Raw genomic sequence first — 20,092 nt, forward strand, 5'->3', positions numbered from 1 at the left:
GAGAGAAAGAGAGAGAGAGAAAGAAAGAGCAGCTGTGGCAACAAATAACAGTAAAGAAGGTGTGAGTTGGTGCATGTACAGATATACACTGAGTGTACACATATTGAAAGAGGATTGACTGAGTTATACACAGTGTAGGTAGATATGAGTTATACACAGTGTAGGTAGATATGAGTTATACACAGTGTAGGTAGATATGAGTTATACACAGTGTAGGTAGATATGAGTTATACACAGTCTAGGTAGATATGAGTTATACACAGTGTGGGTAGGTATGAATTATACACATTGTGGGTAGATATGAGTGCAATGTGTTCTGTGCTGCTGAAAAGTGGAGCAGGTTTGAATTGGTGTCGCCTATGAACAAGTATACAATTATACATATAACACATATTGAAAGAGGAATGATGTAGTTAAACAGGTAGATTATATAAAACATATATGAGTTATATACAGTAGGTGGATATGAGTTATTTACAGTAGGGAGATATGAGTTATATACAGTAGGGGGATATGAGTTATATACAGTAGGGGGATATGAGTTATATACAGTAGGGGGATATGAGTTATATACAGTAGGGAGATATGAGTTATATACAGTAGGGAGATATGAGTTATATACAGTAGGGAGATATGGGTTATATACAGTAGGGAGATATGAGTTATATACAGTAGGGAGATATGAGTTATATACAGTAGGGAGATATGAGTTATATACAGTAGGGAGATATGAGTTATATACAGTAGGGGGATATGAGTTATTTACAGTAGGGAGATATGAGTTATATACAGTAGGGGGATATGAGTTATATACAGTAGGGAGATATGAGTTATATACAGTAGGGGGATATGAGTTATTTACAGTAGGGAGATATGAGTTATATACAGTAGGGGGATATGAGTTATATACAGTAAGGAGATATGAGTTATATACAGTAGAGGGATATGAGTTATATACAGTAGGGGGATATGAGTTATATACAGTAGGGAGATATGAGTTATATACAGTAGGGGGATATGAGTTATTTACAGTAGGGAGATATGAGTTATATACAGTAGGGGGATATGAGTTATATACAGTAGGGAGATATGAGTTATATACAGTAGGGGGATATGAGTTATATACAGTAAGGAGATATGAGTTATATACAGTAGAGGGATATGAGTTATATACAGTAGGGGGATATGAGTTATATACAGTAGGGAGATATGAGTGTAATGTGTTCTAACCATGGTAAGGAAACTGCACTCCATCGTGTTCATGTTTTATCTTCCTCTCCTGCACACTGGCCAAATGGTGCTGCACTGTAGGTGGAGAAGGAGAGGGTTAACAATGAGAGATATAGAGAGATACGAAGGGTAGAGAACGAGAGGGAGAGAGGGGGTGAGGAAGGGAGAGCGCGAGAGAGAGTGGGGGAGAAAGAGAGAGAGAGAGAGAGAGAGAGAGAGAGAGAGAGAGGCAGAGAGAGAGCGAGGCAGAGAGAGAGAGGGGGAGAAAGAGAGAGAGAGAGAAAGAGAGAGCGAGAGAGAGAGGCAGAGAGAGAGAGCGAGGCAGAGAGAGAGCGAAAGAGCGAGAGAGAGAGAAACAGAGCGAGGGGGCAGTTTAAGATTTTTAAGACAGTAGTTGATGTAGTGATCGATCATGGATAACATTGTGGTAAAGTTAGTTCATGGTTACTGTACTGCATTGTTGCTTACTTATCAGGTGACGGTCAACATGGTGTGAGCTTGGGGATGGGGAATGAAGGTCTCCACCTGGTTACAGGTGGGAAGAAGAGGTTATGGAGTCAGTTCTGGTCTCAAATCAGTCTTAGGGAGACGGAGCGTGTGAAAGGTCTCCACTAGTATTGATGAATAGGTGGAATGTCACTTCTGGTCTCGAATCAATTTAAATAGAGGCAGGAGCAAAGAGGTGTTCTGGGAAGTTATGAAGTCAGTTTCAAATCAGTTTAGAAGAGACAGGCTCTTATCCAAGATCCACACTAGCGCACCAATTAGAATGAAGCGCTGGGCAAGCTTTCTAAGTGGTATGCTAGTGAGGATGATCTTGCCAGTGTGGATTTTGGAACAGTGAGTGACAAGTGAGAAGGAAAGAGGTGTTTTGAGGAGGGGTGTTTAGAGTTAGGTGTTTTGGGGAGGGGTGTTTAGAGTTAGGTGTTTTGGGGAGGGGTGTTTAGAGTTAGGTGTTTTGGGGAGGGGTGTTTAGAGTTAGGTGTTTTGGGGAGGGGTGTTTAGAGTTAGGTGTTTTGGGGAGGGGTGTTTAGAGTTAGGTGTTTTGAAGAACAGTGTGTTGTGGTGAGTTTGGGGAGAAGAGTTCGGTAAGAACGGTCCAGGGGTCGGGGTACAGGTATAAGGGTAAAGGTAGAGTTTGGGGGCTAGGGGGAGTGTCCTACCTGCATCCATGTCGTTGGGCCAGCCGCTGGACTGGGAGGAGCCTGCGGCTGGGGAGCGTCCGGGGTAGAAGACGTCGTCCGTGGGGCTCTCCAGCTCACTGTCGTCTAACGACTTCCTCTTGTTAGAGCTGCGGAGAGGAAGAGGGGAGAGAGGAGTCAAGAATGGCTCCCTATTCCCTATGTAGTACACTAGGGCCCTGGCCTAAAGTAGTGCACTATTGGACCGGAGTCTAGTCGAATGGTCAACACTTGCTTCCCCCTGCGGCAGGCATCCAGTTCGATCCCTGAATGAGCCCTGCACATTTCTGCTTCCACTTCTGTCTCCCACTACTGTCTCCCTGCTCCTGTCTCCCACTTCTGTCTCCCTGCTCCTGTCTACCACTACTGTCTCCCTGCTCCTGTCTCCCACTTCTGTCTCCCTGCTCCTGTCTACCACTACTGTCTCCCTGCTCCTGTCTCCCACTTCTGTCTCCCTGCTCCTGTCTACCACTACTGTCTCCCTGCTCCTGTCTACCACTACTGTCTCCCTGCTCCTGTCTCCCACTTCTGTCTCCCTGCTCCTGTCTACCACTACTGTCTCCCTGCTCCTGTCTCCCACTTCTGTCTCCCACTTCTGTCTCCGTGCTCCTGTCTACCACTACTGTCTCCCTGCTCCTGTCTCCCACTTCTGTCTCCCTGCTCCTGTCTCGCACTTCTGTCTCCCTGCTCCTGTCTTCCACTACTGACTCCCTGCTCCTGTCTCCCAATTCTGTCTCCCACTACTGTCTCCCTGCACCTGTCTCCCACTTCTGTCTCCCTGCTCCTGTCTCCCTGCAGCCTTTATTTAACCAGGGAAGTCACATTGAGAGTTCAGGCAGAGGAAGAGGACAGCAGGATGAGAACAGTAGAAATGGACAGGAAGGAGAGGGTTGAAAACAGACACAGAGGTAAACCTAAAAGGCTGATGTGGGTGAGAGTACGTTTAAGGATATGAGATGTGAGCACAGGACCTTTTCTGAGTTTGTTTTAAGTATAGTCGGCAGGACAGTGTGTGTGTGTGTGTGTCAGAATAACTACCTCCGTGGAAGGTTTGCGTACAGCTCGACCTCAGACCTACAGTGCCAGAGAAGACAGAAAGAGAGAGAGAGGTGGAGAGAAGGATAGGGGGGGGAAAGGAGAGAGCATCACACATTTATAAGACCAGAAAGACAGAGAGACACAACGAGAGAGAAGAAAGAGATGGAACTCTCAGAGATGGAATGGACCAGAACACTCATAACGGTTATCAACTGAGGCAGTCTACAATGTCCCACATACATACTATCGAGTACAGCCTGTAGATATCAGACCTGGGTTCAAACTGTATTTGTTTTCATTCATCAAATACTATTTGAACCCAGGTCTGGTGGAGGAGCAGCTCTTTTCAATTAGGAACCTTTGAGTGGGTGGAACCTGTGTGACCGCTAAGCTGTTTGTTTCACCTAGGAACCATAGAGTGGAGGGAACTTAATTTAAGTGAGACCTACATGTACCTGGTGGAAGGGGGGGATGCGAGGGAGCGTCGCCCCAGAGCCACCTGGTTGATGTTGTAGTAGCCAGGACTCTCCAGGTCAGCCAGGGAGAAGTTAGGACCAGACGCTGTGGCTACAGGAGCTGGGAGAACACAGGAACAGGAGGAGGAGGAGGAGGAGACATTTAGAAGACAGTAAATCAGCATTTGGATTGTGGAATTTGAAGAACAAATGGCCAGCCAAGAGAACATTGGAAGAGCATGGAGAGAAAAACCGAGGGATAAGAGAGACAGAGTGAGAAGAAAGAGAAGGTGAGTGAGTGTGTGTGAGAGAGAGATAGATAGAGCTATTGATATAGATAGATAGATAGATAGATAGATAGATAGATAGATAGATAGATAGATAGATAGAGCTATAGATAGAGGTATAGATAAAGAGATTGATAGAGAGAGAGATAGAAAAATAGAGACAGATAAATAGAGCTATACATAGAGATAGATAGCTATAGATGGAGAAAGATAGAGCTATATATATTAATAGATAGACAGAGCTATAGATAGAGATAGATAGAGCTATACATAGAGATAGATATATATAGATAGAGCTATATATAGAGCTATATATAGATCTAGATCGATAGATAGAGATATATAGATAGAGAGGGAGAATGAATGAAAAAGCTATACAGAGATAGAGCATTAGATAGAGATAGATAGAGATATATAGATAGAGATATAGAGCTATAGCTAGAGAGAGATAGAGCTATAGAGAGAGAGAAATAGAACTATAGATAGAGATATAGAGCTATAGATGGAGAGAGATAGAGAGAGTTATATATAGAGATAGATAGAGCTATAGAGAGATATAGAGCTATAGATAGAGAAAGATAGAGCTATAGATATAGCTATAGATAGAGAGAGAGAGAGAGCGAGAGAGCTATAGATTGAGCTAGAGCTATAGATAGGTTGAGCTATAGATAGAGAGAGCTATAGATATAGAGAGATAGAGCTATAGATAGAGATAGATAGAGCTATAGATAGAGAGAGCTATAGATAGAGCTATAGATAGAGAGAGAGAGAGCGAGAGAGAGCTATAGATTGAGCTAGAGCTATAGATAGATTGAGCTATAGATAGAGATATATTGAGCTATAGATAGAGATAGATAGAGCTATAGATAGAGAGAGAGACCTATAGATAGAACTATAGATAGAGATAGATTGAGCTATAGATAGAGATAGATTGAGCTATAGATAGAGATAGATAGAGCTATAGATAGAGAGAGAGACCTATAGATAGAACTATAGATAGAGATAGATTGAGCTATAGATAGAGAGAGAGAGAGCTATAGATAGAGAGAGAGAGAGCTATAAATAGAGCTATAGATAGAGATAGATTGAGCTATAGATAGAAAGGATAAGAGAGGGGTAGATACTCACTCTGTGACACCCTGACGAGCTCAGCCACGTTCCACACTCCTGAGGTGACGAAGCAGTCCTGGAAACTCAGGTGCCCTGCAGAGGAGAGAGAGGAAGTGTTAGGATGAGTGTGTGTGTGTGTGTGTGTGTGTGTGTGTGTGTGTGTGTGTGTGTGTGTGTGTTCTCTTACCATTGGGCGGTGGCTTGATGTCTGTGTCTCCTTGTTGGCTGGAGCTGTCTGATTGTCCAGATTCTAGAAGAGAAGAGAAGAGAGGGATTTAGCTTGGCTGTGGTGGAAGGGAGAAGGTGTTGGAACCCCTCTGAACTTCAGTCATAGACTATACTGACAGATGGGACATTTGAGAAGAGTAGGGAGATTGCTTCACTAAGGGTCAAGGAGGGTGTCTGTATACAGTGTTTATTTGTATATATCAATGTCACAGAATGTTCTCAATGTTCCTAACCCCCCCCCCCCCCCCCACAACTCCTCTCTCAAGGTGTTCAGATTTACTGTTTGTGTGTGTGTGTGTGTTTAAGGTGTTCTGTTTATGCAGCCTAAAACCCTGCCAGCAAGGAGGTATTAAGTGAGATTAAGAAGAGGGATATGATTGCGCTGGTAGATGGTGCGCGCACACACACACACACAGGGCTGACCAGGGAGGGGATTTAAGGCTAAGTGTGGTAAAGGTGACGGAAACTCAGTGGCCTTTAGATATTGACAGAGGCAGCAGTGGCACACACACACACACACACACACACACACACACACACACACAGACACACACACACACACACACACACACACACAGCTGTCACACTCTTATTACTGCTCTTGGCATTGGTAGGCCGTAGAAGCCAGGGACTAGAGTAGAGATTACAGCCACAAGGGAGAGGTTGTTACAGGGGAAGTCTTCCAGTAAAGACTCCCTAACCTCCAGCATGTGTCATTACAGGATAACTGATCCATTAGAACAAAGTGGAGAACCAAGGCTGACACAGAGAAAGTACTATTGGTGATTGCTGTGTGTTTCTTTGTTTATGCACTGTGTGCTATCTGGCATGTGTGTGTGGTTTGTGGTCTATGTCCATGCACAGAATGTAGTCTATGTATAATTAAGCAATAAGGCCCGAGGGGGTGTTCTTCTGCACACTGCAGAGTGCCTGGATACAGCCCTTAGCCAAAAAAACAAGGTTCCTTATTGCTATTAGAAACTGGCTACCAACATAATTAGAACAGTAAAAAGAAATGTTTTGTCATACCCATGGTACAGTATATGGTCTGATATACCACGGCTGTCAGCCAATCAGCATTCAGGGCACGAACCAAGCATGAGTGTATGTTTCTGAATGACGGAGTGCGTGTGTATGCATGTACAGTAGCAGTGGCGTGGGCATGACATCTGCAGGTCCACAGCCAGGCCTAACTAACGGAGGTGTTTATCTGTCGCATGTAGGTGATAACAGAGCAGGGGAGGACTGATGCCAACACGCATAGACACATACACAAAGATGCACAAACACACACCAAGCACGCATACACACCACCCGCACGCACACAATCACACACACACAGCACAGCCTCGCCACACTAAGCCATAAGATTAGCTAGTAGAAACAAAAAACAGACCTGTCTCACTGCTTGCTAATGCTGAGAGAGGAGAGGGAGAGAGAGGTGCAGAGAAAGTGAGGAACAGAGGGAGAGAGAGAGAGAGCAAGAGAGGGCGAAAGAAAGAGTGAAGTAGAGAGACAGAGCGATAGGGGGAGAGAAAGAGAACAGGAAGGAAAGAAAAGGAGAGGAGAAGAGGTTTGGGACAGAGAGAGAGAGAAGGCGAGAGAGGGAGAGAAACAGAAAGAGAGGAATAGAAAGCTCCTTTTTCCTCCCTTCTGCAGACTCTCTCCCTCTCTTATCTTTTCTCTCTCGCTGCTCCTGGCAGCCATCTTATGGCTTGGCAGCCATTTTAGCATTGGCGGTAGCGAAGCATTCCAGCTAGCTGACGCCCCTCACACACAACCGTGCGCGCACACACACACACACACACACACACACACACACACACACACACACACACACACACACTCAAAGTAAACATATACGTTGGCCAACGAAAACTGTTAAGAAAGAAAACAGCGTCCACTGAACTTTCTTCCTGTTGTGTTTCGCCTCTTGAATCTATAATAAGAAGCACTGACTCTCCAACACGGTACGTACAGAGCATTGTGTGTGTGTGTGTGTGTGTGTGTGTCAGAGATACAATCCAATGGAAAGCAGTTGGTGTTAAAGAGGTTTAACTGAATAAACACAGTAAACAGAACCCTCAACCCAATCAGGGTTTCTGGAATGATACAAATTGATTCAACAGATTCTCCTCAGTCAATCCCCATGTACTTTGATGTGAGTGATTTGTAGGCTAGTGGTTAGCACCACTTGGACCTGCTCCTTGGCCCAGATACAGGTGTGATTGAAGAAGCATGCGTGACAGAGAGAGCTTCTGTTCCTATCAGAGATGATAAGAGATATCAGGACAGTCAACTCTACAGGCCCACGGACAACCCCCATTTAACAGCACCCCCAGTGCTCTAGAACAACACTCTCGAACCCCACTCTGGTGAAGTGGTCACACTGACCGTCACAGCACAGCTGATTGGACGTCTCTGGTAGCTTTAGCCATGGCTAGCCTTTCCCTGCTATAACTGCTGGTGAACTCTGATTCAGTACCACTTATGTGAACCTCTATGTCACTACAGAGAAGGAACTGCCTGCTGGTTATCACCCCGACGCCAGCTGCAGGCACTGAGGCAGCCAGCCCCCCCGGCCTCCCCCACAGTGTGTGTGTGTCTCTGTCTCTCCCCCATCCTCCCCCCCCCCCCAGCATCCTAGACACACTTCCAGACCTCTTATCTGTACTCCACAGCCCCCCAAGCCCTCCCCAGAAACCCAAATCATGCCCCTGCAGCTCGCCTAACATTCTTTACTCCTACCCCCTGAAACCCCACAGCCTAACGCACAACACCTCCAAGGTCCAAAATGATTGGCACCCTTGATAAAGATGAGCAAGAAAGTATGTATAAAATAAATAATTATTAAATTGTATGCAATTTTTTACTAATACATTTGCTCAGAGAAAGACATTTTATTTAACAAGTAATACAAAAAAAAATCACAAAAGGATAGGTGTCAAAGTTATTGTCACTCCAGCTGTCAATACTCCGCCACCCTCCCCTTGTGAGAATAATGTCACAGTCTTTTTCTAAAATGTTTTATGAGATTGGATAACACATTGGGATCTTAGACCATTCCTCCATTCAGACGGAATCTTTCCAGATCCTTGATATTCTTTGTCTGCGCATATGAACTGCCCTCTTTAATTCAATGGGGTGCCATTGCAAAATGTTGATTTTGTGGTCAATTAACCATTTCTTTGTGGATTTTGATGTGTACTTGGGGTTATTGTCTTGCTGGGAGATCCACTTGCGGCCAAGTTTTAGCCTCCAGGCAGAGGCAACCAGGTTTTGGGCTAAAATGTCTCGGTACTTGTTCTTGGTACAAAGTTCATGATGCCGTTGACCTTAACAAGGACACCAGGACCAGTGGATGCAAAATAGCCTTCCTGTATCCTTCCTGTTTGGCCCTGTCCGGGGGTGTCCTAGGATGGGGCCACAGTGTCTCCTGACCCCTCCTGTCTTAGCCTCCAGTATTTATGCTGCAGTAGTTTATGTGTCGGGGGGCTGGGGTCAGTTTGTTATATCTGGAGTACTTCTCCTGTCCTATTGGGGCGGCAGGGTAGCCTAGTGGTTAGAGCGTTGAACTAGTAACCGGAAGGTTGTGAGTTCAAACCCCCGAGCTGGCAAGGTACAAATCTGTCGTTCTGCCCCTGAACAGGCAGTTAACCCACTGTTCCCAGGCCGTCATTGAAAATAAGAATTTGTTCTTAACTGACTTGCCTGGTTAAATAAAGGTAAAATAAAATAAAAATAAATTCGGTGTCCTGTGTGAATCTAAGTGTGCGTTCTCTAATTCTCTCCTTCTCTCTTTCTTTCTCTCTCTCGGAGGACCTGAGCCCTAGGACCATGCCCCAGGACTACCTGACATGATGACTCCTTGCTGTCCCCAGTCCACCTGGCCGTGCTGCTGCTCCAGTTTCAACTGTTCTGCCTTATTATTATTCGACCATGCTGGTCATTTATGAACATTTGAACATCTTGGCCATGTTCTGTTATAATTTCCACCCGGCACAGCCAGAAGAGGACTGGCCACCCCACATAGCCTGGTTCCTCTCTAGGTTTCTTCCTAGGTTTTGGCCTTTCTAGGGAGTTTTTCCTAGCCACCGTGCTTCTTGCTGCATTGCTTGCTGTTTGGGGTTTTAGGCTGGGTTTCTGTACAGCACTTTGAGATATCAGCTGATGTACGAAGGGCTATATAAATACATTTGATTTGATTTGATTTGATAACAAAGATCCACCACCATATTTTACAGTAGCTATGAGGGTCTTTTCTGCATATGCATCATTATTTTGACCTCAAACCCACCACTGGTGTGCGTGGCCAAAGAGTACTATTTTCATGTCATCTGACCATGACATCAGTTTCATCCCAAGCGCCTCTACCTTTTAGTAAATCTGGCAAGTGTCTTCACTTTTATCTCTCCTTGTCCAAGTCTGTTCTCCAATGTAACCTGCCTACATGACTATCGCCCTGTAGCACATCTGTAATTATGAAGTGCTTTGAAAGGCTGATCATCATCCCAGACACCCTAGACCCACTCCAGTTCGCATACTGCCCCAACAGATCCACAGATGCAGTTGAACTTCACACTGCCCTGTCCCACCTGGACAAGGGGGGAAATAACTATGGGAGAATGCTGTCCACAGACTCCGGCTCAGCGTTCAACACCATTGTCCCCTCCAAGCTCATCACCAAGCTAGGGACCCTGGGACTGAACCCCCCCCCCCCCCCTCTGCAACTGGATCCTGGACTTCCTGATGGGCCAGCCCCAGGTGGTGAGAGTAAGCCATGCTGACCCTCAACACAGGGGCCCCTCAGGGGTGTGTGCTTAATCCTGTCCTGTATTCCCTGTTCACCCAAGACTGCGTGGTGACGATGGAGGTAGGCCTGATCACAGACAGCGATGAAGCAGCCTACAGGGAGGAGGTCGGAGACTTAGCAGTGTGGTGCCAGGACAATAACCTGTCCCTTAACTTCAGTAAGACCAATGAGCTGATTGTGCACTATAATGAGAAATAGGGGGAGCACCATCCACATTGACAGGGCTGTTGTGGAGCGGGCCGAGAGCTGCAAGTTCCTTGGCATCCACATCACTAAGGACTTAAAATGGTCCACATACACCCGCACAGTTGTGAAGAGGGCACGGCAGAGCCTCTTCCCACTCAGGAGGCTCAAAAGATTTTGCATGGGACCTTGGTTCCTTAAAATATTCTGCAGCTGCACCATTGAGAGAATCTTGAATGGCTGCATCACTGCTTGGTATGGCAAATGCACCGCCCTCGACCGCAAATGCACTACAGAGGGTGGTGAGGACAGCCCAGTACATCACTGGGGCAGAGCTCCCTGTCATCCAGGACCTCTATATCAGGCAGTGTCAGAGGAAGGCCCGGAAACTTTCCAAAGACTCCAGCCACTCAAGCCATAGACTGTTCACGCTGGACCAACAGGTTCCCAGACAGCTTCTTCCCCCAAGCCATAAGACTGTTCACGCTGGACCAACAGGTTCCCAGACAGCTTCTTCCCCCAAGCCATAAGACTGCGCGTGTGACAAATACAATATCATTTTTATTTTGACATGGAGGTGGCATCTAATTGTAGATTTGGTGACCAGAAGTTGGGGCCAATTTCTGGAATTCTCCAACTGTGGCGCTTGGAGACAAGAAACACATGCATCCTCTACCAGGCAAGTTTACCACTGTTCCAGTGGTTTTGAACTTCTTCATTGTTGCCCTAATAGTGGTAAGTGGTCTTTTTTATTTTTCATTTATCAATGCTTTGGTACCCATTGCCTGATTTATTAAGGTCAACAACCATTTGTCTCTTTTCGTTTGTGAGTTCTTTGCCTTTTCCCATGGTGGTGGATGACAAAGGGCTTTTACATAAGTGTTACCTCATATTTATACCCCAGTGAAACAGGAAGCCATGGAAAGCCATTACAGTTCCTTAAACTGAGATTTATTGGAAGAGGTAGAGTGTAAATGCAGATTTAATTTTGTTTGTTTTATTTATTTAAAAACAGTATTTTCTGCTCATCTTTATCAAGGGTGCCAATCATTTTGGACCTGACTACATACACAGCCGCCCACAGCTATAGGAATAAATTCCTCCAGTTTCTCCAAATCCCCAATAGTCCATTTACACAATCACAATCCTGTACGGCTCCTCCCCAAATTCCCCCAATGGAGTTTCATGAAGCCTGATGTAAAGCAGGCATCCCTAGACCCAAACAATCACAGTCCCATATTCCCACCAGTCCCCACAAACCCTGACAGTCCCATGGCTTTAGACACTGACAGTCTTGTATATCTCCTCCCTCCCAATTCCCCCATCAAAGCCCCATGACACACACATCAGCAGCCATCCCCACAGCCCGCCCCATATCTCAATATTATTCCCACCACAGCCCCTGTGAAATCCCACAGCCCCACCACAACCATTATACAGTAAGCCTTCATGGCCTTAACATACCCCCCACTATGTCTGCTCTTTTGTCTCTCTCCTTCCTAACCCTCTCATTTCACTCACTCTTACTCCTCCCTTAACCCTGACTTCCCCAACCTTCCTCTCCTCCCTCTGTGGTTCCTCTCTCCCCCTCCTCTCCTCCCTCTGTGGTTCCTCTCTCCCTCTCCTCTCCTCCCTCTGTGGTTCCTCTCTCCCTCTCCTCCCTCTGTGGTTCCTCTCTCCCTCTCCTCTCCTCCCTCTGTGGTTCCTCTCTCCCTCTCCTCTCCTCCCTCTGTGGTTCCTCTCTCCCCCTCCTCTCTTCCCTCTGTGGTTCCTCTCTCCCTCTCCTCCCTCTGTGGTTCCTCTCTCCCTCTCCTCTCCTCCCTCTGTGGTTCCTCTCTCCCTCTCCTCTCCTCCCTCTGTGGTTCCTCTCTCCCCCTCCTCTCCTCCCTCTCATCTCCTCCCTCTGTGGTTCCTCTCTCTCTCCACTCCTCTGCTCCTTCTCTCATCAGTCTCTCCATTTTGCCCTCCCTCTGCACTCTCGTCTCCTCCCTAACCTCTGTCCCCTCCTCTCTCCCCTAACCTCTGTCCCCTCCTCTTTTCCCTAACCTCTGTCCCCTCCTCTCTTCCCTAACCTCTGTCCCCTCCCCTCCTCTCTCCCCTAACCTCTGTCCCCTCCTCTTTTCCCTAACCTCTGTCCCCTCCTCTCTTCCCTAACCTCTGTCCCCTCCCCTCCTCTCTTCCCTAACTTTCACTTTCATACAACTCTCCTCCTTCTCTCCCCCCCCCTCTCCTCCTCTGTGGTTCAAATATAAATTCAAAGGCATTATTGGCATGGGCAACATATGTTTACATTGCCAAAGAAAATGGAATAGACAATAAATAAAAGGGAAATAAACAAGGGAAACATTAGTAAACATTACACACAAAAGTTTGAAAAGACACTTTAAATGTTATATTATTGGCAGTGTTGTGTACAGTATCTATAGTGTTGTGTACAGTATGTACAGTGTTGTGTACAGTATCTATAGTGTTGTGTACAGTATGTACAGTGTTGTGTACAGTATCTATAGTGTTGTGTACAGTGTGTACAGTATGTACAGTGTTGTGTACAGTATCTATAGTGTTGTGTACAGTATGTACAGTGTTGTGTACAGTATGTACAGTGTTGTGTACAGTATGCACAGTGTTGTGTACAGTATGTACAGTGTTGTGTACAGTATCTATAGTGTTGTGTACAGTATCTATAGTGTTGTGTACAGTATGTACAGTGTTGTGTACAGTATCTATAGTGTTGTGTACAGTATGTACAGTGTTGTGTACAGTATGTACAGTGTTGTGTACAGTGTGTACAGTATGTACAGTGTTGTGTACAGTATCTATAGTGTTGTGTACAGTATGTACAGTGTTGTGTACAGTATGTACAGTGTTGTGTACAGTATGTACAGTGTTGTGTACAGTATGTACAGTGTTGTGTTGTAACAATGTACAAGTAGTTAAAAGGGAATGAAAGGGAAATAAATAAACAGATGAAAACAAAACACACATCTTGCTGCTGTGATGCACATTGTGGTATTTTGCCTAACAGACATGGGACTTTATCAATGTTTGATTTTTTGTTACAAATTCTTTGTGGGTGTGTGTGATCTGAGGGAAATATGTGTCTCTAATATGGTCATACATTTGGCAGGAGGTTAGGAAGTGCAGCTCAGTTTCCACCTCATTTTGTGGGCAGTGTGCACATAGCCTGTCTTCTCTTGAGAGCCAGGTCTGACTACGGTGGCCTTTCTCAATAGCAAGGCTATGCTCACTGAGTCTGTACATAGTCAAGGATTTTCTTAATTTGTCTCAGATATCTCTCCACTTTCAGTCCCCCGGTGTTAAATCTAGTTGATTGTTGACCTTTGAGGGTGTTTCAGTGTGTACGTTTGTGTTAATCCCCATTGATCTCTGACCGGTGGTGGTGACCAGCTGGCCTCTGGGGTCACAAAGGTCAGACAGACCATGTCACACTGAGAAGCCCGGCCAGACTAACAGACGGCTAACTGAGGGGCAGAAAAAAGCCCAAACAGCCCAGATAAAACACTAAGCACTGACAACAAACACACACACACACACACACTTAAGTCTATAAATCAGATGGAGAGGGGAAAGTGGAGTCAAAACCAAGAACATCTGGCCAGATGTTTTATAGGGCACGGCAGAGAAGTGTCCTTGTGACTGAGTGTGTACACACACCTGTGCTATTTTAATGCTTGTAATGTAAAGCCGCTCCTCGGTTCCAACATGTGAAAACCACAAGTGAGCACCATCAAGTGCATGGCCATCTGTACATCTTACCAGTGTGTGTGTGTGTGTCAGTGTGTATTCACAGAGATTTCCCTCACAAATGCCAACTCTCCCTCCCTTTACGTCCTTCATCCCTCACTCTTCCCCAAAACACAGGATAACGCAGTACTGCCTCCATGTCAACTCTCCCCATCCCTCCCTCAGTCCTCCCCCATCCATCCCTTCTCCCTCCATCCGCTTCTTCCCCAAAACACAGGATAACGCAGTACTGCCTCCATGTCGACTCTCCCCATCCCTCAGTCCCTCCCTCAGTCCTCCCCCATCCATCCCTTCTCCCTCCATCCGCTTCTTCCCCAAAAACACAGGATAACGCTCTACCCAAGCCTCCCAATTGGGTTTCGCTTAAGAGGTTTATGGGTATGTTGCTAAACATTCTGACCTTTTTTTTAATCCTTAATGCGCTTAAAATGTTCCAACCCCCCTAATCCCCTCGGCTATCCCACACAGATGTTCACTCAGCTCTTTTATTGGACATTATTTTAGTATTTATATTTTCCTGGGTTTATTTTTTTAGCTGGTTTATTTTATTACTTTTTCCAGTTTTTCTCTCTTTTATTATTTATTTATATTTGATTTATTTTACATTTATTTTCATATAAGTGGATTAAAAAATTATATTTTTTCTGCAGGCAGTCTGTAAGGACACCCCTGCTTTGATGGGGTCCTGACAGTATGACTAAGGACCCTATAGTAGCAGGTCAATAAGCCCTGTAGCACTACTCCTGTTTGAGTTAAAAGCCTCTGACCCAAGATAAAAGAGGAATTATCCTAAATGTGTGTGTGTGTTTGCCTATGAGTGCGTCGGTGTGCGTTTCCACAATGCACCGTGCCAGTCAAACCAGGCAGAAGCCCACGTGTGTGTGGAGCGTAGTGGCAGCAGTGGGTTCTGAGTAGAGAGAGCAGGTGTGCCTCGCCGCCCCGCGCAGAGCGGAGGGAGGGAGGGGGGCTCTGCAGGGCTGGGGCCTGGAGGATAGGCAGGGGATGGGTGGATTGGGGAAGGGAGGGTAAAGTAGGAGAGAGGAGAGAGGGAGAGGGGGATGGAGAGATAGAGGGATTGATGGAGAGAAGGTAGGGGAGAAGGAGAGAGGGAGAGGGGGATGGAGAGAAGGACTCCAGGGCTGGGGCCTAGAGCCCTGACTAGAGGGCAAATAGACAGTGGAGGAAGGGAAAAGGAGGAGGGAGGGAGGGAGGGAGGGAGGGAGGGAGGGAGGGAGGGAGGGATGTTCGAGGGCTTTGGTCTGGAGGACAGATAGACAGGCAGGGCATGGATGAGGGAGGAGGAGGGAAGAATGGAGGGAGTATAGAGGAGGGCTAGATAGACAGGCCAGGGGATTGGTAGAGTAGGTAAGGGAGGCAGGGAAGGGGGAGAGGGCTGGCTGGCTGTATGCCCATACACAACACAGCCCCCCCGCCACCTTGGCTCTGCTTTCACTCTCCATTCATCCTCTTATCCTAATAATACCACTACACCTTCATCTCTCTCTCTCTCTCTCTCTCTCTCTCTCTCTCTCTCTCTCTCTCTCTCTCTCTCTCTCTCTCTCTCTCTCTCTCTCTCTCTCTCTCTCTCTCTCTCTCTCTCTCTCTCTCTCTCTCTCTCTCTCTCTCTCTCTCTCTCTCTCTCCTCCCTCCCTCCCTCCCTCCCTCCCTCCCTCCCTCCCTCCCTCCCTCCCTCTGTTGTATCAATGCAGCTTACCACTGCTCTGTAATACAATGTGTTTAAGTCATACCTGCCCTATAGACATACAGAAAGATGTTTTATTGTTTATGGACCAATTAGTGTTGGGCTGATATAAAGAGAAGAAATAGTGTCTGTCTTCTCCCTTAATTGATACTGGGCGGCAGGTAGCCTAGTGGTTAGAGCGTTGGACCAGTAGCCGAAAGGTTGCTGGATCGAATCCCCGAGCTGACAAGGTAAACATCTGTCGTTCTGCCCAGTGTTCCTAGGCCGTCATTGTAAATAAGAATGTGTTCTTAACTGACTTGCCTGGTTAAATAAAGGTTAAATAAAAGATATCACAAACCTTCTCTTTGACACAGTACACGATCGGTCCCCCACATTGGGTGATCATTACTATGCAAGCTGGCCTGTTGGTCACAGCCCCAACAGATACACACGGATTCATAATTAATATGGAAATAGATTGCCTAATTCAGTGGCTGGGAGGGATGCTGACAGGCCTGTTATAGGATCCCTAGGGCTCAGTCAGAACCCTACATATACACAGACACACACTGGAGACGTGTGAGAGAGACTTGGATCTAGGCTAAATATAAGCCTTCCATAACCATATCACTAAGAATTGTATTATTTTATCTAAATAGTTTAACCTGCTTTTTTTTGTTGCAATAATCAGTGATCTGGATTTCAAGTCTATGAAAATGTTCACATTCACTAATGTTGACGGACTTGTTGTAGCAGGCAACACTCTCTCCAGCCCAGGCACTAGCTAACAAGGTAGAACAGTTGAATCGCTATGGACACACCCTTCTGTCTGTCTCCAACTGTTTGAACAGCATGTTAGCCTGTCCACTTTTTCAACAACTGAAATCAAGCGGCCCACCTCACTTCTCAGAATGAGAACAAGTTGCCAATTCCTTATATAATTATGTTTCGGGCGTATTGCATCATCTCTAAAACACAGACTAGGCAGCTAGTATAACCGTCTTTGGCTAAAATGCTGCTAGCGGTACATTGGTACCAATGTCGCATGCGACAAACTGAGCTTTCATTCTCCAGAATCAATGTTCATTAACACTATCGTTTTGGGGTATCGTCTGAAAAGTTGACTTCTACTCTATTACAGTCAAATAATGTTGGACCAAACCTCAAACGCAAATAGCGAGTTGAAATCGCTCATTAGAGAGGAAGATGTGATCTCTCAGCTTTGTTGGCATGAGAGGTGGGGGGGGGGGGGGGGGGGGGTTGTGTGTAAACCGTAGAGGAAGAGGCGGAGCAAGAGGTTTCACTCTCACTAACACCTGTCCAGAATGAGGCCAAGGCGGCATTTCTATGGGCTTATTTTGGACCTAAGTTTGTCGCCTGCTTTCCCGCCTTGGGGACAACGACTCCCATTGTTAGGGAGGAGACGTACATCTCGTCATTATACACAGATCTCTGGTGTCAATGGGAAGGTGCCCACAGCACAGAGGAGCGAAGGAGACGAGACCAAAAATATGAGAACAAGCAGACAGACGCACACAAAAACGAAAAATAACAAAACCGTGATTCTTTGATACAGGCATTTGGAATATCACACAAAAACATACATTCAAATGAATTAGATATATCGCCCAGAACTATTTGAACCAACCTCTAAGTTAGTACCCTGTTAACCTTCATCTCTGTGTTAGATACCCTGTTAATCTTCATCTCTGTGTTAATACCCTGTTCATCTTCATCTCTGTGTTAGTACCCTGTTAATCTTCATCTCTGTGTTAGTACCGTTCATCATCTCTGTGTTCGTACTTTGTTAATCTTTATCTCTGTGTTAGTACCCTGTTCATCTTCATCTCTGTGTTAGTACCCAGTTAATCTTCATCTCAGTGTTAGTACCCTGTTAATCTTCATCTCTGTGTTAGTACCCTGTTAATCTTCATCTCTGTGTTAGTACCCTGTTAACCATCATCTCAGTGTTAGTACCCTGTTAACCTTCATCTCCGTGTTAGTACCCTGTTAACCTTCATCTCAGTGTTAGTACCCTGTTAATCTTTATCTCCGTGTTAGTACCCTGTTAACCTTCATCTCTGTGTTAGTCCCCTGTTAACCTTCATCTCAGTGTTAGTACCCTGTTAATCTTTATCTCCGTGTTAGTACCCTGTTAACCTTCATCTCTGTGTTAGTACCCTGTTAATCTTCATCTCTGTGTTAGTACCCTGTTAACCTTCATCTCTGTGTTAGTACCCTGTTAACCTTCATCTCTGTGTTAGTCCCCTGTTAACCTTCATCTCAGTGTTAGTACCCTGTTAATATTTATCTCCGTGTTAGTACCCTGTTAACCTTCATCTCTGTGTTAGTACCCTGTTAATCTTTATCTCTGTGTTAGTACCCTGTTAACCTTCATCTCTGTGTTAGTCCCCTGTTAACCTTCATCTCAGTGTTAGTACCCTGTTAATCTTTATCTCCGTGTTAGTACCCTGTTAACCTTCATCTCTGTGTTAGTACCCTGTTAATCTTCATCTCTGTGTTAGTACCCTGTTAACCTTCATCTCTGTGTTAGTACCCTGTTAACCTTCATCTCTGTGTTAGTCCCCTGTTAACCTTCATCTCTGTGTTAGTACCCTGTTAATCTTTATCTCCGTGTTAGTACCCTGTTAACCTTCACCTCTGCTCAGACTAAAGAGTTAGGGGTCACGGCCATAGTATGTATGTGTTTGTGTTTATGTGTGTGTGTGTGTGTGTGTGTGTGTGTGTGTGTGTGTCAGTTAGTTAGTTAGTTAGTTAGTTAGTTAAACTAGATATAAATGTTTTTTTGCATGGGCTGTGTCTCAATCCACCACATCCTCCTATGTCGCCCTTCCGCATCTGCAGTGGAAAGTGCTGCTTGTCAGACCAGGAGACATCCCTGAAAATCAGTGTAGCATCCAAACGGGTTGGCCTACAAACTAATATGACCACTCTATAGAAAGGGGCCACTCTCACGAACACAATGCGGTTCTCCATTTTGCTTACGACCCAATTGTCTAAAGGTAACCCATACAAATGAATGGAAGTATGGTGGTAGTTTTTTGCCAACAAAAATAAGGGGTTAAATATGTGTAAATATATATTTCCTGATCTTTCTTATATCTCCTAGATATAGGACAGACACATCTAAACCTTATTCATTATGATGGATTTGTTTACTGTCTTTTTTGCCATTTCTGAACGTGTTATTCATTGAGTTTCTGTGGGCTACAGTAGTAAAGGCCAAATTCAATATTCTTTTTTTTTTTTTTTCGAGCTGCCTAAAGGGTCCTAAAATTCCAAATCAAATAGCTAAATGATCCATAGCACGACCTTATTAAAACAATTCCATAAGTCAGCTTAGAACCAACCCCCACCCAGCGGCTTAGACTTTTAACCCAAACAAATGTGTTTTTACAAAAGGGGGAAAAGGGAACCGGGCTCTCTCTCACTCCTTTATGGGGTGATTTCTACAGTATTAGTGGGTGTTGTTACTGTGTATCGCCACTGGGCGGCGTTTTGCTGGCACAGGAATGGATACGGGGTAAATGCAAATAAAACACATGGCCTAGGCCTGCTGGCCAAGAGTCTCTTGACCCACTCAGAGTTAACTCTAGACTTACAGAGAGAATGGCATGTTAGCAATAGAGAAATAGATTTTAAAAAAGGAGAACACAGTGAAAGAATGTAGATGATGTGGAAATTGAAAAAGGAGACTAAGGTATTTTGGGGTAGCGGGTTACATATCAAGAGAACAGCCTTATTTCATGTGAGATAGTATGTGCACTCTTTTCAGCCTGCTCTCCATAAATCTACTATTTTACAGTCAGATGACAGATAATCTGTAATGCTGTACATGTCATGTGGCTGTATGAGTTTCAAAGCAAAGAAAAGATCACAGAGAGAAATTGACAGAAAAGAGAGAGAGAGAGTGAGAGAGAGAGTATGAAGCAGAGAGAGAGAGAGAGAGCAAGAAGCAGAGAGAGAGAGAGAGCAAGAAGCAGAGAGAGAGAGAGAGAGCAAGAAGCAGAGAGAGAGAGAGAGAGAGAGATAGATAGAGAAAGAGAGAGAGAGCGTGAGTGAGAGAGAGCGAGAGAGAGAGAGAGAGAGAGAGAGAG

At 45.3% G+C, this 20,092-nt stretch overlaps 1 protein-coding gene across 50 annotated transcripts in view; it reads right to left on the bottom strand.

Moving 5' to 3' along the window:
- The window catches only part of LOC110485647 (nuclear factor 1 X-type), a 146,499-nt gene that overhangs the window by 19,465 nt on the left and 106,942 nt on the right, over nt 1–20,092 (bottom strand). For 10 of the 50 annotated variants that reach the window (XM_036940264.2, XM_036940276.2, XM_090195678.1 and 7 more), the window contains 7 exons: nt 5,489–5,551; nt 5,320–5,394; nt 3,905–4,025; nt 3,450–3,485; nt 2,394–2,521; nt 1,699–1,755; nt 1,231–1,305 (listed from right to left, as the gene is read on the bottom strand). In XM_036940264.2, coding sequence (XP_036796159.1) covers nt 1,231–1,305; nt 1,699–1,755; nt 2,394–2,521; nt 3,450–3,485; nt 3,905–4,025; nt 5,320–5,394; nt 5,489–5,551 — 555 coding nt within the window. Of the gene's footprint in view, nt 1–1,230; nt 1,306–1,698; nt 1,756–2,393; nt 2,522–3,449; nt 3,486–3,898; nt 4,026–5,319; nt 5,395–5,488; nt 5,552–20,092 lie in introns of all 50 variants that reach the window. The other 40 variants (XM_036940270.2, XM_090195691.1, XM_090195703.1 and 37 more) reach the window with 5 other exon arrangements.

This window comes from Oncorhynchus mykiss, chromosome 13 (genome assembly GCF_057628025.1).
Source record: "Oncorhynchus mykiss isolate SJ-2025 chromosome 13, ASM5762802v1, whole genome shotgun sequence".
Lineage (NCBI taxonomy): Eukaryota > Metazoa > Chordata > Actinopteri > Salmoniformes > Salmonidae > Oncorhynchus > Oncorhynchus mykiss.